Source organism: Lates calcarifer, linkage group LG13 (genome assembly GCF_001640805.2).
Source record: "Lates calcarifer isolate ASB-BC8 linkage group LG13, TLL_Latcal_v3, whole genome shotgun sequence".
NCBI classification, from domain to species: Eukaryota; Metazoa; Chordata; class Actinopteri; family Centropomidae; genus Lates; species Lates calcarifer.
Window position 1 is genome coordinate 1,201,181 of NC_066845.1, and position 26,535 is coordinate 1,227,715.

Sequence of the window (26,535 nt, forward strand, 5' to 3'; positions counted from 1 at the left end):
TAGAGTCACAAGATCAAAGTCTATGAAGAACAGTTCAGGTACAGTAGCTTAGAGGGCTAAAGGGTTCATTATGCTTGAGACAAACTAGGTCATAAAAAATTTCCACTTACCATGTCTAAAGGCACAACAATTCATACCTGTTCCGAATGGCCACACTTTAAGGGTGTATGAAAAGCTTACTGTTAGTCTTCCTGAGAAGTTCATACTTTCACACCTCAGCACACCTGGCCATTTGCTGTATAGAATAATGGTCGTACTGTCTGTCTTACATATCATTACCTTTTAAGTTGTTATGGTGAACTTGTTAGCAAACAGGTGCTAGTTACGCAGCAACATTGTCATTCATGTTATGTTTGTGTCTACCTGGCACATGTAAGTCCAATATTCACTCTCTTTTTGCTCTTTTTTTGGTCTCTCCCAACACTCGAGGGAAATATCTGGCTCCTTAGCTGCCATATGCTACTCTGTGTTCACCAGCTAGTCGTTGACTGTGTCTGTCTGCTGATTAGTGCTGATCATGTAGTGTACAGGGGGGTTTTAGATCTTTTTTGTTGAAAACATGTATCTGCTGCAGCCAAGATGACTAACAGTAATACTGTGGTCTGCACAGCTAAGCAATGAGCTGCGGATTCAGATGGTAATTCTCTGTCATAACTAAAGGTGACCCCCTGTCACGTAGTCATCTTTGCATTTGAGACATTGCTATTGAAAAAATATTGATTACAGCTGCTTTAACTGTTGTGTGTTTAGTTTATGTGTCTTAAGGAGTATTACTCATAGTGTTCTCTGGAGAAACTTTGTCAAGTTTGAAAAAATTACCTGGATGATGTCATCAGAGTCAAACAACAGAACTGAGATGCATTATAGGAGGTGTAGTTTAAAGAGACAGCACATTGTGGCTTCTGCTGTGTCGTCCTTTGTGAGTTCCCCTTTAATGTAAAATAAATAACATATAAATATATGATATAAATAAATCTACTTTAACAGGGTTTATTTGTTTCACTTTTTTGGCCTGTGGACAATCACCAGTGTCTGGGGTGCACTGTCACTGTAATGGCCTCACTGGCCTTCCTCTATGTAATATGTGACTGTTGAAAATCATGTGACTACATGTTGAATTTACAAAGTATGACAGGCTCCAGGATGATTCCAGGATGCTGAAATTTGAAACTAGCAATGAAGTCATTAAAAATCAGTTTTTTGGAGGGGTTTGAGGCCCCATCAAGTTTATGAATATGTTTTCAATTCATATTTGATTTTATTTTTTAGGATCTAGTATGTCCCAGCACTCTTAGAATGCCTTTACACATATAATGCCTTTTTCCCCAGTTCATTTTTACACACAAACCAGTTTGGCTGATAAATTATTAATCACTACAGTATGCTGCAGCTCAGAAGGCTAAATTTGGGTACTAGCAGTCGCTGAATTGCTGTTTTTAAGTACTATAAAAATGTGTGCATATTAAGGTACTAAAGTTAAACTCACAAATTTTACTGAAAGACCATTTATTATGGTCCTCATATCTTGAATGACAGTGGTGGACATTTATAAAGCAGGAAAGTACAGGACTCAAGTTAAACTGATGAGATTAAGCTGGTGTGGAAGTTATCAGCTGCTGTACATTCATTAAGTGTTCCAGTTTATCTGGATTAGCTGTGAGTGTAGCAGTTAAGAAGAGGTCACTTTAGCGTATGTCCCAAATGGGAATAGCACCATATAGACTCATCTACTTCAATAGTCTGCTTAAAGGAACACTACATCATTTTAGGAAATATGCTGATTTATGTTAGCCAGCATTACAGTTTTCCTGGTTTTATTGTTTGATAACATTAAAGTGGATGTAAATAGGTGGGTTGTGGGATATTATACAGTTCCAGTTTGTAATGTTGCAGTCAGCTGCTGTGATTCTCTAAGATTGACCCTACATCCTTATGACCTTACCAGTTTTAGCCACTTTTGAATTCTCTCTCCTGAGCTTTTGATCAAATTTTCAACTTAACTTTATCTTACTTTTAATACATTTAACTGGACTGAAACTATACTCTAAATTCAACCTTAGAGACACCGATGTCCATGCAGTTTGAGAAACAGGGTGGGTTTGACTTCTTGTTCAGGAAGCATTGATTGTTGCTTGTTTGTAACTTGCTAGTAAAAATATAAAAGAAACAGTATCAGAGTGATGTAGCAGTCCGTGCAAGGGCAGAGACAGAAGGTAAAATAATAAAGTGTTAAAAACAGGGATGATTTTCGGCTTGTGGCACACTATTGTTAGCCTGCTAGCCCTAGCAGCTTATGCTTGTACACCTGCCCACAGTACAGTATGTTCAGTGCCTTCTGGTTTTCGCCACAGCAAGGGAGTAAAGTTTGTCTTGCCAAATCTGCTGCTGCACCATACTGCAGCTTTAGAATGGTGATGCCATGTGGTGGTTGGTTTTCCATATTAGATTAGGGGCATTAAACTCACATCACCTAGCCACATTATTCTTATGGAGTGGGGTTGCGTGCTCAGTGTAAACATATATTTTTCAACAATGAATTTCAGCTATATACACTCTAGAGTTGAACAGTTCCCTTTTCTCTTTCCTCTTCTTTGTACCTGTTCTACATGTTTAGTCTAAATGACGCCTAAATACCACTTGAGATTGTATTCTTTGACAACAGCAGCTTTCTCCTTCCAGAAGAGACAGGGAGAAGTCAAATTCAACTCCACATGAATATAGTCAGCTGTCCACCTCTCTTGAAACTGGCTGTGCTCCAGCTCAATCTTTTAGGTTTAGAGAGACAATTTGGTGTCAGGTGCAGGGTGGTAAATCAGAGTGCTGTTGGTCACAGATATAGTGTTTAAAAGACAGACAACTGAGCCAGAGAGTCGCTACCTTAACTTATTTGTGTCTTGTAGTTATCTCTGCCTGCTAACAGTACAAACTTCGACAGCAGTAAGAGTCTATAGCCATACTAGGCTAGGATGGCGAAAGGAGGCTGCACTTATGCACAGTTGTGCTGTGAGTTAAATGCTAACATTGACAATGACACTTACAATGCTGCAATGCAGACATGCTGATGTTAAGCAGGTCTAATGTTAAACATACTGAAAATGTTGCCATGCTAACACACACAGTCACGAGAAATAACAACAAAGTACAACTGAGGCCAATGGGAATCAAAGTCAGTAATTTTGCAGATCAGAGTGATTACGGTTCATCCTGAGAGGGCAATGAATGTCTGAACCAAATTTCTTTCAGTAACTTTCTGAGAAAGATATATTTTAGCAATAGAAGTATTATTTGAAAAGTATCTACAAAAGTTTCTATGTCTTTCTGTCCCTCTTTCTTCCTCTCTCACTCACACTTATCCTCCTTTTTTTTGTGCTAAATTAAGAACCACTTCTTTATATATGCTGTATCATGCTATGTTATTGTATTTATACCACTATCCCACAAAGAAATATAAATGGCAAAATATATTTTAAGTAGATGTACAATGAGACATAATTATATTATAAGAATATGATATACAGTGAGAAATACCCTGGGTAAATGTGTGCCTCTCTGTAGGTGTGGACTGAGCAGTTGCCTTATCGGGCAGAACGTTCTCAGCCGTGGGCAACTGCTGTAGGGTTTTCTGCATTCAGAGGTGACTTGCTGGTCCCTCCTCCACTGGTGTTTACTGTGGTATACAGTGATGTAGGCCAGCACTGTCTAATTTCTAGCAGTCATTTTGTAGGTGTACGTTTGGAATGGGGCCATACACATGCATCATCCTTAAGTCTTCAAGCATCACGTCACCCTCTGTGGGCCTGGACCTTATTTTACCACCGTCTTCAATCAGACCAATTGTTTCAGCTCAACGTTACTTAACAGCAAAGATACAGTGCACTGTATGTCCTGCTTGCAATGACGTGAGGCTTAAGAACTGTCTAACATCATCAAAGTATATCTCATTAATAGCTGACTCTGTAATGAGATATGTCAGTGAAAAGATGTAAATCAAAGTGATTGTTCCTTCCATATAGCTCTGCGCTTTCCTTTAATTACTCTCTCCTGGCTGGTTGTAGCACACTGCGAAGTAACACAGATTAAGTATATAGTAAAGGTTTTTATTTTTCAGATGGCTGTCCTTTTTAAGTGAGAGAGTTGTGTGCACACTGAGGACATAAACAAAGTCTTAATTCTCTTGTAATGTCTTTGACATAAATAGCTCTGTCATGAGCTAAAGAGACAAGCAGCAATTATCCAGGAATCATTAAAAATCTATCGAGATAAATAAGAAAAAGCTATAGTTAATTAATAAAATACATTTGATTTAAAGTCTAAAGTCAGATATATCATCAGAGGGAGTCAGTTCTTTGACACTTAGTGCAGTTGCAGAAGATGAGACACGTATAAAACATGTTAAATAATCACTGTTTGGAAAAAGGTTACTGCCAACAATGTATTTTTAGTTTAATAGTATGATCACAGTTATTTTGTTTCCTCTCTTGAGATGAAACATCAGTTTCTCAACAGTGCTAATTCATATGAATTCCCAAATGACAGACTTAACACAAATACATTACTCTTGTAGACTACTGAGTACTGGATGATGTGAATTGTGAGTGAACCCCTGCCTTACTCGCACGCTATCTTTACCTCTTTAGTCTTTCTTGTGAGAACAGGTTCACTGCAAGGTCAGTGCACTCTCCTCCTTTCTTAAGATGTACTTATTGAAATAGCACTTCAATAAGCAATACATTTTTAATAACAAGTACATAAGGATGTATTAAATAGAGTGCGTTCAGAAAAAGGTTATTACTCCTTGCCATATAATCAAAGGCCAGAACACAAATGCACTGTTAACTGCAAAATACTTATGGTTTCATAGTAAAATACAAATAAACGAATATTTCACATCAATTTAATAGAAACATGTCTGATGTGAAATTAGACATGCCAAAAATTAATCATTAATAAAAGCATGGAAACCTTGTAGTTAATAAAAAGAAGAAAATAACTGATAACTTGAATAATAATTTATTATTTTGAAAAATCATATAAATATATATAAATATATCATAAATCATATAAATATAGCAGTTTGATAAAAGTGTTTACATTTACACAGTCACTGTGTTCATATAAATTTATTCAACATGCACATTATTTTTTTTAATTGAGCCTCCTGCTGTCCGATTCTTTCATGCCATGTCTTTTAGCATGAAATGTCTTTTGTAGTTCCCTCCTTTCCCATTACTACTCACCATCAAACATGCATTAAACATGTGAATTAAATAGTAAAATGTTTACATGACAGCATAATTGAAAAGCTGAGTAACTTAAACAGTGTTACTGATTATGTCCTCATGAGATGCAACACTGTGACAATCAGGTTAATTATAGTGAGAATGTAAATGTTCCCCAAGGCTAATCAAATACAGGTTTGAAATTAAAATGTTGCCAGTCAATCAGAAAGCAAGAATCAGTTCCTTGATTTCACAAAAGTTTAGTTTGTTATTGACATGAGGTTTCCCTCTGACACCTTCAGTATATTGACAACCCAAGCAGAATATTACAGCTTTAATATAGTTACATAAATGATCACTGGACAAACGCGCAGTATGTACTTTCTGCCGCTAGGGGTCTCTCTAACAAAACAATCACAACAGACGTAGTTTAATGACGTTGTTATACATGGCTCATTGACGTTGTTTCGCGACCACTGTCAGCCTGTCCCGGTAAGAATTAGTTCAGTGTCAGTCGTCGAGGAGGCTTCTGCTAGGGGCCGAATTATCCACAGAGGTCTCGTCCTCTCCATATCAAACGGACCTGGTGATTAAATCCCGTACAAACTCCCGAGTAAAGCAGTTTCACGTCAAAAATCACTCTCCCACTACGCTGTTCTATCGCTAACGTTTGCTTGGCGTTTTTCTCTTTTAACTTCTCCGATGTCCGTTAACTCAAATCGATCAAATCCCATCAAGGGAGTATGACGCCATTGACAAATAAAACGGACCGTTATTTTGATTAAAACAGGCTCGAAAATTGACTGGAAATATTTGGGATAATGTAAGTACACAATTCAACAAAATATATAACAAAGGTCTAGTCGTTTTTAGACGTTTTGAATGCGGAAAAGCTATCAACAGTAAGAAGTTTGGGACCCGGTGTAATTCACTAACCTCACTGTGGATTTACTTCCTTAATCAAAACTGCCACAAAACGTAGGTACCCACATGTGTAATCTCCACAGTTCTGTATTTTGATAAATTTACGAAGATAAGCAATGCATTTAAAGCAAAGGTCAGTGTTCATGTACAGCACGTTGCATCGAGACCATTAGTGTAGGGCTCTGGCTAATTACTGGCTTGTATTCTACAAACGGTAATGAGATTCTCCTCCATCAAAAAGCCATATGAGTGTGTCAGGATGAGTGGGTCCTAGCAGAAGAAAGAGCTGATGCTTACACCCATGTATCCACGTTCCATGGGTGCCCTTCTTTTTGCAAATGTACCTTGTTTCGCTCTGTAGGAACTCCCCACTATAACCACAGCTTTCAACCATTAACCACTCAGCAGTTCCAATGGAGTAAACAGGCGTTAGGTGATCTTAGTGCTAGTTGAGGGAAAAGGGAGTGATGCATTTATTTTCCCTGCATTGGTTATTTAGGCCATCCAGGGATTTCAGTGACTTTGCAGTAAACTGTACATCTCTGACCGTGAGCTTACTGCTTCTTGTCTGTCAGAATTTTTGGTACTTCGGGACAAAAGGCTGAAAATTATGGAAAAAGTAAAACTGTAAAAAAAACAAAAAAAAGTACAGTCAGAGATTAATGGCAAATAGATTGTGATACAGAGGTTCTTGAAAACCTGACATTACAGCTTACCTACATTTGTACAGCATCTTTTTGTGATAGTGGCTTTACATTATCAGCCTTGTCTGAAATAAAAGACAGGTAAATTCTTTACGGACAGATCCAGGTTGTTGTTTTGAGTCAGGACAAATACTAGCACATTTCACACTGTAGTTGTAAAAAAGTTAAAATATAATTTCTGACAAGTAAAATATGTAGTCTGAAGTCTGTTTTAGTTTTTTATTTTCAGCTATGCTTTTTTCACAAATAGGGTTTGATGGTTTAATACTGTGCAAGATATAAGAGATGTTGTACTTTAAACTGTTGCAAAAGAAGATATGTGGACAAGTGAAAATGTAAAAAAAACCCAAAGGTTTGGTGAGCATTAAAGAAGCCTTTTTTCCCTGTGTTTGTCTCTTTCCTCCCAGGGGAAGTTGGTAAAGTACTTCAGCCGCCAGCTGTCCTGTAAGTGCAAAGTGGCCTTAGAGGAGCGCAGTGCTGAGCTGGAGGACTTCCCTCGCCTCGGCCACTGGTTCCGCATCGTCAACTTGAGGAAGGAGGTCACACAGGTAAGATTTCAAACTGTCTAATTTATTATTTAATCTAAAGATACATCCATTTAGTTTTCCTTTATCACATCAAAATGTAATTGCTTAAATTAAAAATCTGGGAACTGATATGGATTTAGCTCTGGGCAAGGGCCAAATAAAAGCCATAAAAAATAAAAATACACACACACAAAGATAGCAGAATAAGCTGGACTTGCCATTGTCCCATATATCATTATTATCATTTTCCTTTTCCATCCCACATTCTTTGTTACATAGTGATCACTGAATCATGAGTGTGTGGGTTTTTTTTCTTTTAACTAAATTTGAACTGAACCTGGTTGTTCCTCTGGTAAACACCAGGACTGGACCATGACTTTTGTTGCATGTCACTGTTTACCGTCTTTCTCATATCACAGCCACTACAGTGCAAATGTGGGATAAACCGCAGTTCCTTTAATAGCCACCAGATGCTGTTTTCAAATTATCCACCAACTTCTCTCTTGAAATGCAAATGTCAGTATTTTTTTTCCACAAGCTAACAGGCATTCAGTTATTAATTTGACTTCTTTTAGTATCCATTTTAGTAGTTTTTGTAATTGTTCTGTGTGGAAGTTATTAATGCTATTGATTTGAAAATAGGACACGTTTACTTGATTTACACCCAGGTCCTCCTTTTAATCCCTTTGATCAAAATTTTGTCAGTTGACAATGTTTTTTGTTGTAAGTCAACTTTTAAAACTTGTCTCTGCCTGTAGTATTGGACACAAATGTTATGTCAGCATTTTTATACAGTGCATGACCTTGTTCCATTTAAAGTTTTAGATTCTCCACAGTACCAGCTTTTGTAGCTATTTTAGGGTGTAGTATTGGATTTTTCAGTGCAGTGCTTTAATTTAAAAACAAATGTTTCCATGCATTAATATGCTTCTAATGATGTATGTATGTGTGTGTGTGTGTGTGTGTGTGTGTGTGTGTGTGTGTGTGTGTGTGTGTTTTGCAGGAGATGAGCCCGGGTGAGGTGACCCTGGAGGGCCTGCTGGAGATGAGTGAGGAGCAGGTGTGTGAGCTGCTGCAGAAGTTTGGTGCCAATGAAGAGGAGTGTGCCCGACTCAATGCCTCCCTCTCCTGCCTCAGAAAGGCCCATCAGCTCGGTAAGGGTCCACCTAACACACACAGAGATGAGTTCACAGACACAGACGCACACACATACTCACACACATCTGACCATAACATAGTTGCCCTCCCTCAAAATGTTTTTAAAGGAAAATACTGGTGTCCTTAAAAACCTTGTAACTTGTTTTAGGGTAGATAATCATAGCAAACCTTTACTCAGCTTTATTTTTATTTTTTAAAATATGTAATTCTCACTTTTTTCACACTGGTGTCAGGTTGTGGTTGCATGGTAATACAGTTTGAGGCAGGGACTAAACATTCTTTCTGGTGCATTCAAGGACACTCTGGAATTTAAGGCTTTAGAGCCAGCTGCTGATCAGCAAGTCATTATAATTATTATTTATTTTTTGGGGCAGTTTATGCCTTTATTAGACAGTATACACTAAAGAGCTTTCAGGGAATGAGAGCACAGTGTGGATATGACATGCAACAAGGATCCACAGCCAGACTCAAACTTGCAATGCAATACAATTGTCAGCGTCTTAAACCTATAGGCCACCAGTATGCAATGATCGGAGAATTATTTAATGTTACCAACACATAATCCTTTTCTTAACTCCTGACAAAAAAAGTTTGTGAAAGTATTACTTTTGGCACCTAGTTGGACATCTCAGATGGTGGACCATGAAGAACCTGTATTCAGTGGTTGCAAGTGTGTCATCACACCTATCTTGTCTTAAAAAAAATTGTTAGGGTCTGCAGTTCTATAGTGACCTATTAATGGAGACCTATTAGTTATTAAGAGTAGAATCTAGTGCAGTATATGACAGAGTATATAGGCTAACTGTAACTCAGGCAAGGATCACAAAACCATCATACACCATATTATATAAAATAGTATGACTGTGGATGTGATAGGGGTATATTAAGAAATTAGGTGACACTTAATACTGTAAATATGACCTTTGCTACAGGTTTTCTATAATGTTTTGTTATTTTTTCTGTAACATTTGTAGAGAGAGTGTCACTGTGGTTCTGCTGTGGCAGGAAGCCTTTGAAAGGAATTAGACAGCTTATCTTAATCTCCAGTGTGAACCAAATACTGAAATTCAGGTGCAGTTTTTGGTTAACAGCAGCACTTATCTCTCACGGCTAATCTGAACCTTGATCCCTATGTCATGGCAGTGCTACAAAAATTCAAAAAGGAAACTATTTGGGACATAATCCATAATTAATGTTTATAAACATGACTAGACATGACATGACAATTCACAGCAGGTCTGTAGGCCAGGTTTGATGTGTGATGTGTTGATAGTGTAGTATTTTTATGACATCTGTCACAGTAGTAAATTTCAACTTTGTTGTTTATACCCCTCCCAGAAATGACTTAATCAAAAGAGTGAGCAAATTTCTATACAGTAGGTGGTGCTGTTTTCTATTATGTTAAGACACAGTAGTAACGTCCCTCTCACACCACCTGTTTAGAACAACACCTTTCATGAAGTGGATAAATCCCTATTATTTCACTCTGAATCATCATAGATGGCAACATAAAAGATATGAGGGGTGTTACTGCAACTGTCTGTGCCATGTGTCACCATGATCATATAAAAAGAAAGCGCTAGTACCTAATGTGAAAACTATGTGTTGCATAGAAAAGTCAGCAAACACCACTTTTCTGTCTTGAGTACTCTTTTTGCTTATGCAAACTGACCAGCAACACCATATGGATCAGAAATGTTGAAAACTACTTGTGCATCTGTTCCTTGCAAAATTTACAAAATTTTTATATCTTCATGTCTTACTGCATATTTACCATGTCATATTAACACATTATACTTCTTTATATGGATATAATGCAACAACAAGGACAGTGGCTCATCTCTGTGGCTCCTATTGTAAATCTTTGAATGTATGTTATTTGTTCTATTTGTCCATAGTGATCCAATGTAATTAACACAGGCATAATGACACCCAGTTACATAGTAACTAATCAGATCCATGTATTATCTGGACTAAATTGGAGTACAGTTTTCCTAGCTGTACACTATCAATTTGCCATTGAATCACCTGTCATTAATTGACCTTATTTATAAAATTCTGTAAAAGAGAAAGTCTCAGACCCTTTTATGAGAGCTCATGTTGTTCCACTTTAACTGCTCTGACTGTAAATCAGTCTCACCACTACCCTAGTAGCTGTTCTAGATCTTTCTCAACAGATTGAGTCATGGAATTGTTTGAATTTTCCTGAGGAACTTCTTGTTCATGTGGGTTTAAAAGTTGAGATAATTTCACAAGATCCAGTAGATTCCGTAGTAGATTTTATCTTGCCATTGGTGCAGATAATTGAATAATGAAGCTGATACTGTTTGAGCAAACATTGCTTTAGTGGCTAAGATGACATTGATGACGTGATGAATTCTTTATTTTTTAATGAGATCTAAGTGTGTTAAAGGACCCAATACTCACCAAGAGTTTTCTCCATTTTTGCTGCTTGAAGACACACATTCCACTCCTACAATTTGCCTTTTTCATAATGTATAACAATTTAGAACTTTCCTTTCCTTTCCTTTCTTTTCTTTTCAAGAAGGAATTTATTTTTCAATGATGACTTTGACAAACAAAGGGAACCTGCTGAGCTTTATGCTGCTGTGATGCTGCAAGTGCATTTCTTTTGTTCCATGCTCTCACACCAGGTGGCGTTACAGACAGTAATTTGTTTTCAACCTTTTAAGATTACAGTTGTTGCAATGATGCAAAACATCCAGAGGGGGGCAGTAGAGCTTCACAAAAACTGTGCTGTCTGGTTTAGTAACAACCTTTTGTAAACCTGTTTGATAACGTTTCTGTTTCTCCTCTACTCCCACTCAAACACACACACACACACAGACACACACAGAATCAATATACACAGACACACTTCTGTTCTGTAACAGATGTCCTTTCAGACGGAAGGCTCTGCTGAATAATTAAGCAAATTAACTTGATGAGTAGTTTTTTTTCAAAGTGCCCTCAACAAAACACTGCTTTAGTACTTTAGTAAAGGAGGAGAGGTTTAACTTGGCAGTTCATTAAATTTTTTTAATGTAATGAAAAAGCATCAAGACATTCAGACAAACAGGTGTTTTTTACAAACAGCCTCCAAACCAGGCTTTTTGTTAGGTACTCAGGTATCCTTTCGAAACACTCACACCTCTCTGTTGATCACTCTGCTCATTTGTCAGTCTGTCTGCTAGAGTTGCCCACCTCTTCAACTTCCTTCCTATCTTTCTGTCTCATTGGTTTGACTGGGGACAGAGGCGGATATTGTTTAGTGAGACAGACAGACAGACAGGCAGGCAAGCAGACAGGCGTCTCCTGGCAGAGTCCGTCAGGCGGTCCCAGCCGCCCATGCCTCAGTCCAGCTGGGTTCACACCAGTCAGGCATGCGTCTCTGGAGACCAGCTCACTTTTTGCCATCACTGTCTGGGACTTTGGCTATGTTCACACTGCATCTAAAAACATTTCCCAATTTTAGATTTTCCTCCTTTTCCCAAGTATTGATTGCTTAGTCTGGATTACATGCATAAATGTTACATGAGCTTGACGCAACCTGCAAAAAGGAACATGGCAATAACAAAATGTTATAGAATTATTCTGAGAGAACTATTTTGCTTGGGAGTACAGTGAAACAATTATGAAATGAAAGAACTAATGACTGTTAGGTGTCAGTCCATACATAAAGGCAACATAGCTATAAATGTGTTTGAAACACACAGAACGAGCATAGATTCAAAAATTGATGTGACAACAAATGTCTGTTTTTTTCAGCATTGTATTTAGATTGTATTGGTATGAGTGAGGTATGAGTGGGAAAATTCATTCTTGACCTTTGTTTTGTGGTACTCCATCGCAAAAGTTAGATGACTATGACAGGCTTCCTACTAAAACTGTAGCCTGAGCTTTTAAACAGAAACAGAAACATCATGGAAACATGGAAGAGATTTGTCCAGCTACCAACTGTCTTCTTCCTGAAACCCCTTACAGCACTGCATTATGCCCTTTAACAGAGATTTTTCTGAGCATCAACATTGATCTCTTACAGTTAAATCAGTGCTGAGCATGAATGTCCATTCTTTACCATGGAAAACTTGCTAACTTATCTGGAGCTTTCATCCTCATCTAATTTACTGAGAGACAGAGTAACAGAACAAGCAATGGATGCAAAGCTTCTGTATGTATCCACTGAGAATTTTAAATACAAACAGATTATTACAGATTAGACATTTAATTTGTTTTCCCATGTTAGAACTGTGGTATGAATATCAAATAAAAAGTGGCAGCCCTAGCAGGAGGACATTTACATTTGTCCGCAGTAGCTGTCTTTAAACAGAGAGAGGGGTTATGATCCCCTCCCATATACAACCACCTGCTGTCCTGATACTAAGATCTGGGCTGTCTCTGAATTTTTTTTTCTGTTTGTTTTATTTCTTCACTGTCCACCTCTTTTTTCTCTCTTGCTCCTGTCCTCCAAGTTATTGTTTATTTCTCTCCTCTCTTCCTCTCTTCTTTGCTCGTCACCTCAATTGTATTCCCATCATCTCCCTCCCCTCTCCTCCCTCCCTCTCTCTGGCTCTCCAAAGGCAAGGTCTGGCCACACAGAGCCACTAATGGGCTCTCTAACAGGGGGGCCAGCTAGAGATGTGTGAATGCACCACAGCAACACTGCCACCACTACACCACCGCACAGGGCGTTGAGAGGCACTTTCAGCCGAGAGAAATACAGGGTGTGTGGCAGCATTCTTCATATTCTTACCCAGATGGAGCTTGGAGAGCGAGATGTGTCATAGCTTCGAAACATTGCTGCATTTACACATCTGTGTGTGTGTGTGTGTGTGTGTGTGTGCGTGTGCGTGCACATGTTGGTGGGATTGTGTGAGTATCTGTCTACATATATATATGCATGAGTAGAAGAAGTGCATGGATTTTTATGCGGTTACACAGCCCTATGAGAGCATTTAGAACTTAAACACAGCAAGGAGAAAAGCGGAGGATGTTCTTACGTCTTGAATCTTTTCAGAGTTGTATTTTTTCTCTTAAAAATCTGGAGGTTGTTGCAAAAGTACAGATATAGTCAACCATTATGAATGAAAGCAGAGCGAAGGATTTACAGATTTATGTACATGCTTTTTGAAAGAAAATATGTTGTTCCAGTTTATGAGTCATCAGGAATTATGTTAAAATTGGCAGACATGTACATTCATATACTTTACAATCTTGGCAGTTTGTACATCACATAACCGGAGAAAGAGGGTATATAATAAGTGAATGTATATTGGTCTGTGGTGTAATGGTGGAGGAAGGAAACTAATGCAAGCTAATAGAATTTTTCACTACAGGCTCTTGGGATTGCAGTCCACGAGTTGCAATGAGGATGAGTCATACAATTCGGAGGCAGCCGGTCGGTTCTTTGTGCCGCAATATACACACATTATCCAGCCTGCCCCTCTAGACAAGTTCACACACACACACACACACACACACACACACACACACTCATACAAACATTTTCACATGGAGAATTTCTTGAATATGAGTTCTGTTGATCAGGCTAGTAGTGTTGATCTTTGCTTCGCACGACAGGTCGCCTCGGCACCTTTCCTCTGTAATCATTGATAGCTAAAAAGAATGTCCCCATGCCCTGCGTTGAGACAGCCTCACATGCATACAAACATAATTGGCTTCAAATGCCATCAGCAAGAAAAAGAAATGAAGAAAGGCATAGAAGGAAGCAAAGAATATGCAGGAGAGGGGATTGGAGAGGAGAGAGGAGAGTAAAGGGAAGTGGTGGTGGGGTTGGGGGGGCAAATGGGGGAAGAAAATTAGGGTGAGAAAGAGGCAATGACGACAGGAGGTGAAGAAGAAACAGTCATGTTGAGAAGAAAAGAGCAGATGCAACAGGGAAGGAAAGCGACCAGAAGAAGCATTGACCGAACCCCCAACACCCATCTTCCTGAGCACCTCTAGGTGGTCCTTATTGGCTGTAAACTAATTAGCAGAGTCTAACTTTGTGTCCCACTGATTACACTGCAAGAACGTCCACAAACCCTTAACTCAAAAGAGTAAGATTAAAAAGGGACACTGCATCTATTGAACACAGCCATTTGCCCTTTTCACCAAATCCTGTTTACAGTGGCAGTAAGATAGACCAGCTACTGTCCCAGTGGCATTTCACTGCCATTTAGCCCAAAGAAGCAACACATCTAGAGGTAATTAGTCCAATTATGAAGCTGTTATCTGCTTTTCTCAAAGCCTCTCCACATGTTAAGATTGCCCCATTAATGGTGTTGGGGTGTGTTATTTGCATTAATCACTGCAGAGGAGAAGCAGTTCTAAATGCTTTAGGTGCATTGTTTGGTTTGACAGTTGACATAAAGATGCAGGGTTATTCAGGTGAGAGGAGAAAATAGAAGATTGATGATGATGTGGCTCCAGAATCATATCTGATGGTATGCATATTCTTGACCTTGCTAATACACAGGAAGAAAGACTGGTCTATGATGATATATTAAAGGACATCTCATGTTTTTTGTCAGTGCTCTTTTTACTGATCCTTGATACTGCTCAGGTAGCCTACAGTTGATTTTTAAAGCTTCTTTGTTGATCTGGAAACAAGGGTAAGAAGAGTGGTGAGAGTGAACCATAGTACTTAAGTAGCAGAAAATTAGCTGAAAAATGTGGAGTTGAACTGAGTGGAACTGCTGAGATAGGTTACAGTTTTTGTTAATTTATCACCTCAAGCAACACCTTTCACATACAAACATGTAAATATTGACTAATTAAAGATTTGAGGGGCTTTAGTTGTGAAGCTTTAGCCAACCATTATCAGAGCTCATAGCTTAAAGACTGGAAGACAGGGGAAACAGCTAGCCTGGCTCTATCCGAAGTTTACAAATCTGCCTAACATCCGACTCCTCTTTAGCTAAAACTAGTTTGTTGTATCTCATTGGTTTTATCCATACATAAATACAAAACTGCCAATTTCAGGGTTCAGCAGAGTTATATTCTTCTTGATGAACAAAAGCTTGTTGGTTTAGTGCTTCATCTGTTCATCTGGTGGCCTGCCAGCCTCACAGTGACGACAAGTCACTTGCCTGTTGTTCACCAAGATACAGTAACAGCATGAAAAACAACAAAAAACAAGATACATGTTGATTAGTGAGCTTTAAAGGTGGTGTTGTTTTCCCCTGCTTCAAGTCTTTATGCTAAGCAAAGCTAACTGTCTCCCAGTTTTAACCTCATAGTTAACTCGTGAGAGCAGTATCTGTCTTCTCATCAAACTCTTGGCTACAAAAAATAGACCACATTGATTTGTAAAGTCTAGACTTTGACTTTCTACAGTACCTGTCAAAAAAAACATCACAAGTTCATAGTGTGATGAGTTACTCTGTAACTCTTGTACTCGTGTTGAAGTGAGAAGAGGAGAGAATTTCTTTCATCTCCCATTTTTATATTAGGGGCAGTAATCCAGCTAATTAGAGCAGACATCCAGCAGAAATGTCTAGTCAAGAGGTAATATTTCAAAATGCACAGTTACAGCATTTTATGATTTGGCTAGAGGCTGTGACATTGATTGCTTGCTCATAGCACTATCATGATTTTTGTACAGATGGAAATAAAAAAATGCTTGCAAATGTATCATGGTCATTTTGCATTATGGTACAGTTTAACTATTACATAATTCATCTAATAGAAAAGCATCAATAAAAGAAAAGAAAAGCAATATTCTACTAATGTGAATTCAGGAGCAGCATGGGAATGCGTTCACAGAAATTGATTAAACATCGTCAGGGTTTGATATCAGCAGGCACTACATTGCTGAAATACCTTTCAGCCCCTAGAAGTCATGACAAATTACAAGACCCCAATTTTTTTTTCCCTATCAAAGCTCTCCATGAAAAGTAACTTCTAAAACACAGTCTTTAACAAGCACAAGCCACACAAATGAACTTAAATCACAGTTCTCAGAGGGGTTATGCTCAGTCTGTGTTCATCTAATTTTGCTGTTTTTGGTTTGCCTGAGGCTTTTGCTTAGGTGAGATCATGTGAAATAAGAAATTCATAAGTCAAGTCCTGTTACTATTTTGCTAATGCAGTTGCTAAGATACTAGTGCGCTTGATGAATTGACTCATTACTTGAAGCAACAGTTTTGTGAGTGTGATTCAAGTTCATTGCTTCTCTTGCAGAGAAATTTCACTTGGGTATCAGCTTGATAAGCACTGTCAGAAGCATTTTTAAAGTGAGGCTGCTTCATGCAAGAATAGAATTACCAAAGGTAAACTCATAATTTAAATCAAAGGTGATTGGTTGACATAAAAAAAAACTTATCTGGTTAGATTTCTCAAGGTACTAATTTTGAAATGGACAGTACAAATTGGCACCCCATGTGTCAGGTATTAAAAAGCTGTAGACCTACCCAAAAGCAATCAGATTTCCATTGCCTCCTATCTGTAATTTCAGCCTCAGTGATATGAATTCATTGGTGGCCGTTGATTAGTTTTAGTCGTTCATGTAGGGTCAAGCTGAACTTTTACATTTCTGAGTGGCCTGTTGTGGTTTTATTCCTGCTAATAAAGGAGGCTTGATTAAGCGTCCTCCTCATCTTTTCCTGCATTTGTGGATGAGCACCCTTTCGAGCCCACTTGTCCATTCTGCATCTTAATATCCTCCTGAAGGGGTTTTTAGGGTTGAGATGTGGGCCTCTTAATGTGGGTTCAGGGACAAGTGTGTGTCGTTCCTCAGGTGGCCACACTGAGGGCAACAACTTGACTCGAAACACCCTATTGACTAATGTCCATGCGTGTGAATTACAGCTGTCATGTGGTTAATCAGTCCTTGCGAATGTGATCTGTATTTCAGGAACATCAATCAATGTTAAAAATGAGAGCTAATGCTATTATTATGACTGCATGTCTTCAAAAGTAAGCACTTAATTTTCACATTTAACATTTTGTACATTCACTTTTCACAAATATACTATGTGCAGGGGATAGTTAATCATGTACCACACAGTGCTGAAAACCAGCATGTTTCCATGACAAACATCAGGCTCACTAATTAGAAATCTTCAGCTATGTATGTCATGTTTTTTCACAGCTTTTGACACATATGTGGTCCTGATTGGTGGAACTATAGAGTTACAAAGTAGCAGTAGTATCAGATTCTGGAAGAATTTTTACCACTGCTAATTCCCATTTGAAACTTGTTATTCTCAATGTCCTCAGGTGGGAGTCTCCTGGATACTTTAAGAGTAGTCCACTAATTTAGAAAAAATCAAAGTTGATGCTGCAGAGCCAAAGCCAGGCAAAACCAGGTGCCTACAGTACCAGTTGCAGATTGGGACTTCAGCCCCAAATGACACTGACTCTAATGACAAATTCTCAAATTATTACCCTCTAATTGGTATTCCATACCTAGAAACATTAACGTTAATTTGGAATCTTGTTTGTCCACTATTCACCAGTTCCTGAGAAAAATATCTGACTCTGTACCTACTAATAGTCCACTATCTTCACCAGCTAGTCATTAAGTTTGTCTGGTAGCCATCTGATGTTGGGCAGTTAGAATACGGTTAGTTTTTTGCCAATTTTTCATTTAAAAGAGACTAAAATGAAACAGTAAGTTGCCATAAAATTTAAGTATGAGTGAAAAGATGCGAGTCTGTAATTGTGGGAGCTGCAGAGTCAGGTGATAGTTTTCTGTCTGGTTTGCACTGTAAATAAACCCTTTCACATTACATGTAGTCATTTGACCTGATGTTAATACAAATTGTTGATTCATTCAGTTTTTAATAATCAAAAGTATCATCAGACTTGACCTTTGATGAATGAAAACCTGCAGTCTCAATATTAGATACCTTTTTGGGCAATGTAAGAACCTCAAGTCAAGATGAGCAAAAATATTTAAAAAGAGAAAATGAGACCCTTGAAAATTAAATTCCTGTGTATTATGTCCCTTGTGTCTTTGCAACCCTCTCTTCCCACAACTCCTCATTCCTTGTGGCCTCTTCTTCATAACATTACAGAATAGGAAAGGCTGCAGGCTTTTCTTCCATCAAGTTTTGCTGTTCCTCTGGGACCTTTTATAAAAGATATTTTTCGTGGTTCATTTGATGTTGCTGGTGTTGATATTTTGTTTGAAGTTTGTGTTTTTCATGCTCATAGCTCCTTAGAGACTATGTCACAGGGAAGACGAATAATGACACAAAACAAAACCAAAAAAAAGTGTAGGGTTGTTGACAGAGGTTTACATTAATTGTGGCTTTGCGGTCAGTAGCGTTTTTTTGAAGACTGGGGGGTCGATGTTGCCCAGACTCAGTCATGCATGAGATACTGGAGATGCACCCAGGATCAATTCTACCAACATTATGTTTTGTTTTGCTGAACAGCCTTTTGGCTATGCATAACTGCAGATGGAAAGACAAGTAGAATACTGTAGACTATTTCAGCTGTGCCTCTGCCAGATCAATAAACACATTTTTTTGTTTCTTTCTGAAGAACAACTTGAAGAGGATAAATTGCACAGTAATGGAGGTAAAGTATTGTCATCTGAGCTCAAAAAACACTCATTTTGGCTGCTCACCTTCAAGTTTTTTGCCTCTGTTCTTTCTTTCTCATTCAGCAGAAAGTTTAGTTGTGGTAGACGTCGGCTTGTGTTATGACTCATGCAGCTTTGCCCTGTTCTGTTTTGGCGCACTCTTCCATTTCTCTCACTCTTTTTGCTCCAATCCATTCATGCTTAATCTGCTCCACATTGACATATTTGAACACCACCGCACTACTAATATGTTCACATCACATAACAGCAACGTTAATTCTTCATTACCCAAAATTGAGCACATTTGCCAGTTGTAAATGTCTGCCTGCTGCCAGGATTACTCTTACTGCTGCAATCAAGAAGTAGAGCTAATGGATGTTTTAGTATTAAGAGCATGTCAAGAAGCAATTTAGTTTAACTTGATACACCATGCTACACACAAATGTTCACCCAAATTATGAAAAAACATATTTTCTCACTCACGTTAAGTGTTATCTAGACATGCAAATAGTTTTGGTTTCATTTGCCCAGGTTGTAGATGTCTGAGATTCATACAGAGTGCTCTCAGTGCTGTGAAAAATTATGTTAAATTCAACAGCAACCTCTTTTTACATAAGAACACTGTTTTAACAGTTTTCGTAGGGAGTCACCCTTCACTAGAAAGTAGTTACAATGGAGAGGTCTATTGATTATCCAGAGTTACCGGGACGTTGTTTCTGGAAATGTTGCCGTTTCATTTTTCAAATGTCATTTTTTAAAAGCTTTGAGCAGCATTAACAAAATTCCATTTCTCGCCATGGCGTAGGTGTGGAGGCAAAAAGCTTACAGAGAGACATCTCAAAATCTGGGCAAATTAAACCAGAATTATTTGTGTGACTCAATACCACTACAGAAAAGGAAGGGAACATGTTCATTCGTAGTTGGTGTGAATCTCTTTAACGTGCATTTCATGCAGTATGTCACAACCAGCTGTTATATTAGTGGTGAAACAGTCTTTGTCTCTGCACTCTTCCAACAGGGAGCCAGGCAAAGCAGGACTGGTCCATCCAATGGCCCACCTCTGAATCGGGCAAAGAAAACACTCCGGTGTGCCAGCCAGAGGCCAGTCAATGGATCCGGTTCCAGCTCTCCCAAAGCCCCAAAGTCCAGTCCAAGTACAACCAGCACATGTGCCACAGCCCCCAGGCCCTGGCCCCCCCTTTGTACGTTGATCGACTCACCGTCGACAGCCCTGCCACAGGGCTCTTCCCTCCCTTGGACTCTGGTCATCGCTCCCTGCCCCCATCACCCCGCCAGAGGCATTTTGGCCACACACCTCCTCGGACTCCCTTGGTGATCAACACCATGACCCCACCAGGCACCCCTCCCATGCGGCGAAGGAACAAAGTGAAGGCTCCAGGAACGCCACCTCCGCCCAGCCGCAAACTTATTCATCTGCTGCCTGGCTTCACTGCACTGCACCGCAGCAAATCCCATGAGTTCCAGCTGGGGAACCGTTTGGATGACACACAGACACCAAAGTAAGTGTTAGAGCTTTCTGGATTTTGAATGACTATTTCAGAGCTTTGTGTGTTTATTTAATGACCCAAACCATGTTGCTGTGTAAATAAAAGTGTTGCCCCACTGCCAGAATTCTAAACCTAAAATGTTATACTTACTGACCTGGGTCAGCTTTATGTGCCAACTGGAGGTAGCAGTATTTGACTGTCACAAGGACAATGCAGTGGCCTGGCTGGTGTGGGAAATAACCGCTTTGGCTGATCAGCTTGACAGAAACCTCATCTCGCCAACAGAGGCTTGTGACAGAGCTAACTGAGAGACTGCCAGACAGTCTCATAATATTTTGTATTATATTATTAGATGATTACTACTGATACATTAAAATACAAGTAGCATTTAACTGTTGTTTTTGGTCAAGATAGATCTATTTTAGTTAGTTTCATCTTTAACATTGCATTGTATTTCATAAGCTTATGTGTTTTTAACCTGTAAAACAGCTGTCAGATAAATGTGGCAAAAAGTACAATACTACCCTTTGTTTGTAGAGTAGAAATATAAAGTATCATGAAATAGAAACACTTAGGTAAAGTACAAGTACCTCAAAGTTGTAATTAAGTATTTCAATCAGGAGAGACTTAGAACAAAAGCATGCATGAATCTGGATTAGAGTAGAATTTTATTGTGCACAGGAGAAACAGAGTTTTGGTGCGTAGACCCCGGCAGGAAGTATATCACCATGGGAAGCATTCAGATTTTAAGTGGTGCTTTCGATATATAGGAAACTACCCCCAGCTGGAGCCTAGACCTGGTGGCGGTGATGGTGAGTAAGGCTTAGTCAGGTCAGGTATTTATATGGCATGATCAAGGTTACCTTAAGGCACTTTTCGAATAGAGCACATAGACTGTATTCTTATATTATTGTGTGAGAGACCCAACAATTCCCACTATGAGCAAGCACTAGGCAACAGTGGCAAGGAAAAACTTCCTTTTAAGAGGCAGAAACCTCGAGCAGAACCAGACTCAGAGTGGGCGGCCATCTGCCTCGACCGGTTGGGTTTAGAAAGACATGGAGAGAAAGACACATGGAGGAGAGAATGAGGCCTGAGGTTGGGACGGCTTCCTGTGAGGGAACTTCTGATCAGGGGTAGATGGAACATGGCCAGGCATCCACAGTTGAGGTGGTGAAGGGGAGGAGCTGGTGTGATAGGGACTGGAGGAGCAGCGGTCCGTGTGGAAGAAGAAGAATGCCAACTGAAATGATTGCTTTCTGAGATGAGGAGCGGCATATTACCTGATTATCAATGTCGCACTTATCAGGTCACTTCAAGTAAGTGAGGGCATCTTGGTAAATACTGATGGCAGCACGCTTTCCAGCTCACAAAACTGAGAGAGCAAGAGTTTGAGGCTGGAGAATGCATGATAATAATGGTACACTTATCCTGACTGCTAGAGTCGTACAACGTTGCGATGCTGAAATGACTGCAGAGAGAGAGAACATTTTAAACTGATACATCTTACAGGTGATTGGCTCTAGTTGGGTGTGTCAGGTTGTGATTGGATGAAAATGAATTAGCAGGTGGGGCTTAGAGATAGCAGGAAACAGTTGTGATTCAGCAGGCAAGTGCAGATAGACAGTCTTCCTGACTGAACTTTCGCTAAGCTTCATTTGAATAAATGTACTTATGTACCATTACTGGGTATTATAAGAGGCCTTACTGGTTTCAGCAGAAATACAATGGGCATTACAGTCAGTAAGATTTGCATTGTGGCATTAATACATCATCAGATTTTATGGTTACGGTTGACTGTTAAGTGATGGCCAGTGCTATAATGTAGGACTGAGACTATGTGGTTCATATTGCACAAGTGTGTTTCAATGCCAAAGTTAGCATGTGTCTTAAGTTTCTTAGAGACAATATTCCAAGTTAGTAGTAGTCAGTTTTACCAATTGGCCTGAAGCAAACATTCAGAGATTTTAGTACTCCCTCTCCCTGATGTGTACAAAGTCTCACACTGTAATTCCATCTGATTAACATAGCAAGGAAAGAAAGTTTGGACCCCACCTTTCAGCAGTTTTACTATAACATAATCTTCCACCAGAGCCCAATCAGATTAATTTCTGGGAGGACATCATTGCCCATAAAGAACCAACGGCCTGTCAGTAGAGATAAGGGGCCTTGGGCTGAGTTCCTGACCGGCCATGTCTGTGTCTGGTGCTATGCTGATCAGATTTGGCCACAAACAGGGTCCACCACACCAGGTAATCAGGAACTAGAGTCTGCCTCAGGAGAGCTGCACTCATTTTGATAATGCCATTAGATGACAGTGCCCTATCACTGCTACACTTGGTAAGTTAATATTTGGGAGTTGTCCTCTGCTTTTACGATGGCCATCTGGGTTATATTCGGTGTGTGCTTGGTTGTGGACAGGGCTGCATCCACACGGCAGTACGCATGAGTGTGTGTATGTGCATCTGTACCGTGAGGAGTGGATCATAGCTGCAGTGAACAGGCTCAAACGGCATTAGAGAATTGATTACCGGTCCCTGAGCGCTGATAGACTGCAGGCTGTGAGTTGAGCCCCTCTAATCAATGGCCTGTGTGTGCCTGGAAATGTTGCAACTCAGAGAGACAGGGCAGATCTGCTGGCTTCTCTGATAGCCAAGTACCTCTCATAATACATCATAATTGGTTGGAGAACGGTGCTGGCAAGCATCAAGTTGGTGGTTCAGTTCTGGCATGAGGCTCTCATATTTGTTTGTTTCACATCTGTATGCACAAGGGAATCGGCTTCATTGAAAGTTGGCATCTGTTTTTTTCTTGATACAAGTGTAAATACCTAAAGGTAGAAGCCTCAGAAAGTTCACACCATACTATATTTTCTTAAATTCTTCATTAAGTTTACTGTTCCTCACCTTGTTTTTCTCTTAATGACTCAGGATTAAAAACAACTTGCAAACATTTCAAATCTGAAAAAAATATTTAACATTTCATACTTTAATGGCTGCTTTTCTGTGATACTCTGTTCCTTCCATACTACGCATATTTCAACCTCAGGATTTTAATAAGCTCACACTGCTCCTTAGGTCCTCATTTTCTCTTGCTTAATTGCCTGGCACTGTGGCCAGGACACAATAACCAGAGATTACCCTCTGACCCCAAGAGACATTTTTCTCCCTTTATCTTAATGAGATATGGCCTGATATCTCATTATCACTGCAAAATACAGCACAAAGACTATGTAGCTGAATGTGCAAGAATGCTTGGCATACCATGCTGAAGGAAAACTGAGGTTTGATTTTGACACTGATAGATAAGTGACATTTCATAAAATGAAATGTCACTTATCTATCAGTAATTGGAGAAATTGCAGTAATTGATAATCAAAGCATCTGATTTTCTAATGTGGTTAATATTCATGTATTTTGCTTAATACACTCTAAAAAGGAATTTGTTAATGTTCCTACATTGTTCTTTGTCTCTAAAATTGACATTGAGTGCTTTCAGGGAATCTTAACAGCCTTTCTAAAATGAAATAGCCACTATTTTAATGTTAATTCATCTTCAGCTGCGCAAAATGTGTTTTTCAAACACTGTACAGGGGTGTCTCTGCAATCATAGTCTGAATATAGTTTCCAGTCGTTTTTATTGTGAAAACTTGGCAAATACTCTGGTCTGTCTGTGTGGCCCCTCATCTTCTGTTTTATAGCTTTGTGCTTCTTGATTTAATGTGTTTGTCTGTGTGATAATGTGTTTTCCTTTCGGCTCGCAGTGAACCACAGGCTGGTTTCTATCCCACCCTAGAAATAATGAGCAAATTGCCTCCTTACCAATGTGTTCAGTAATATCTATGGATCCAAGAAAATCTCACCCCGAGATGAAACAGCTGCCAGTTTTGCAAGTCGTAATGCATAAGAAAGCAAACTTTCACCTGTGTGAGGAAATTGGAGTATTCTTTCTCATCACCTGTCAAGTGGAAGTCCAAATATATTCATTTTCATTTCACATTCATTTGGTATTTTAGAACTGATTTGGTCCTCCGTCTACTGACAAAGATACTTGGGTGTGTTTGGTTTGCTAGATGCTCACTTCTCTTCACTTTTAGACATTTTGGACTGGGCATTGATGGTCATTTTTGGCCTCTATGGCTGAGCAGAAAGTTATTCAGAGCTGTAGGCTGACACGTTGATTCTCAGTAGAATGACCAGTACTAACAAATGTACAATACAGGGAGTAATTTAGTTTATAAATATTGCTAAATGGAGACTCAAACTTACCCTGGAAAAGGAATACAGTTCTACTTTTTATATAATCACTGCTTTTTTTTTGCAATTTGGACTCAAATTAAAATTAAGTAACATTTTCTAGTTAATCCTGTAAATCTAGTTTGATACATTCAATAAAGATTTTGTAAGATATTGCATCAAAATTTTTCTCCCAAGAAAAAAAAAAGGTCACATCATTTCAGCAAAATAAGTCACGTTACATTTCCTGCTGGCAGTCAGCATTGATGTATTTTAATAACCGACTGTGACAGTTCTCTAACCATAGCCATGTGATTATTATTAATCAAGATGTTGAAAGTTCCTTAACCTTGCCGAAGAAGTTATGAGACAGCACACAGCTCCTCATTTCCCGTTTCCTACCGAGAATCAATAAAATATTTTAAACCTGTGACCTTTGTCTTTAACCACTGTGGACAGAGTATGTTCACATTTTTGTAATACATGATATATTTTAAATATATCTATTTTTGCTTAATAGTCCCTTAATGGACACTGACGGTACCACTGATATTGATAATATTTTCTGCGCTGTGTGATTTCAAAGGACAAAATTACATTTAATTTTCCTGCAGATATTTGGTGATGCACACTGAGCAGATTCTTCTTCCTATGGTAATGATGCAGGCTCTTGGTTGATAGATGTAATGTAAAATTAGAACTTCAGGCATGTCTTTAGCAAGTAGCATAATCTTGCCAATTAGTAGCATGTCATTTGCAAGTGACACGCTGTCCTTTCTTCTACAGAGGAAGCCACTGAAGATGTGTTACATCCTTTCTCTTTTTTTTTTTTGCTTGGTTCAACCCTACATTAGAATCTGAGATCACAGATTTTTACTTTGCTGGTTGTGATTATGTAAAACACTTGAATTTGTATCATATTTATTACTGTATGCTAAAACAGTTTGTCAGAATATCACTAGTTCTGACTCAAAAGCAAGATTTTATTCAAAGCCTGAAGCAAGTATGCAGTGCAGGAAATTGTTGACAGTCAACTCTCCTGTTTACATCTGTACTCTCTATATCAATTTGTGAAGACTACAAAGTAGAAAAACACATTCCCTATCCGATAATTAATGAGTTATTTCCCAGCATGAAAAAAATGCTGAGTCAAACTGTTGCCAAGTTTAGGGGAATTTAGGGAAGTAATTAGTTTGAAATTAGTCTGAGTCATTCAGTGTACACTCACAGCACATATGCATATGCAGTAGGGGACTACAGTTCATATTTAAATACTTTGCTTTTACTTGATTTATTTTGTGTTTTAAAATGTAGACAATTGTAGACTTGGTGTATTCTCTTTTTGTCATGTTTTCGTCAGGCTCTTACCCAACAAAACAGAAATGAAAATTTTGTCTCAATTTGATTTAAAGAATCCAAAAAGATGTGCATTCTGACCTACATGACTAAGTAATAAGAAACTTTGAAACTAACTAACCTTAACTAACCTTAACAGAGAGCGTCATCTAATTGGTTGATGAATTAGCAAGATAAACGAAAAATCACAATCTTCTAGTCATCACTCAAAAAACATGTACTTTCTGTCAACATATCCATCTTGGCAGCCCATTTTTCCCAGGAGGCATTTGCTACAGATAGGGTTAAAGAACACTGCCTGAGGATCAATACAGGGCCAATATTACTGTTTGTTTTGGTGTGATGACTGAAGCGCCTGTTGGTGCACTGT

The 26,535-nt window shown here is 38.8% G+C and overlaps 1 protein-coding gene across 3 annotated transcripts in view; it reads left to right on the forward strand.

Moving 5' to 3' along the window:
- Positions 1-26,535, forward strand: part of ksr2 (kinase suppressor of ras 2) — a 101,493-nt gene that overhangs the window by 4,992 nt on the left and 69,966 nt on the right. For 2 of the 3 annotated variants that reach the window (XM_018705066.2, XM_018704908.2), the window contains exons 2-5: positions 7,255-7,395; positions 8,378-8,528; positions 19,027-19,062; positions 20,085-20,586. In XM_018705066.2, the coding sequence (XP_018560582.1) occupies positions 7,255-7,395; positions 8,378-8,528; positions 19,027-19,062; positions 20,085-20,586 (830 nt within the window). The remainder of the gene's footprint in view (positions 1-7,254; positions 7,396-8,377; positions 8,529-19,026; positions 19,063-20,084; positions 20,587-26,535) is intronic. The other variant, XM_018705135.2, reaches the window with a different exon arrangement.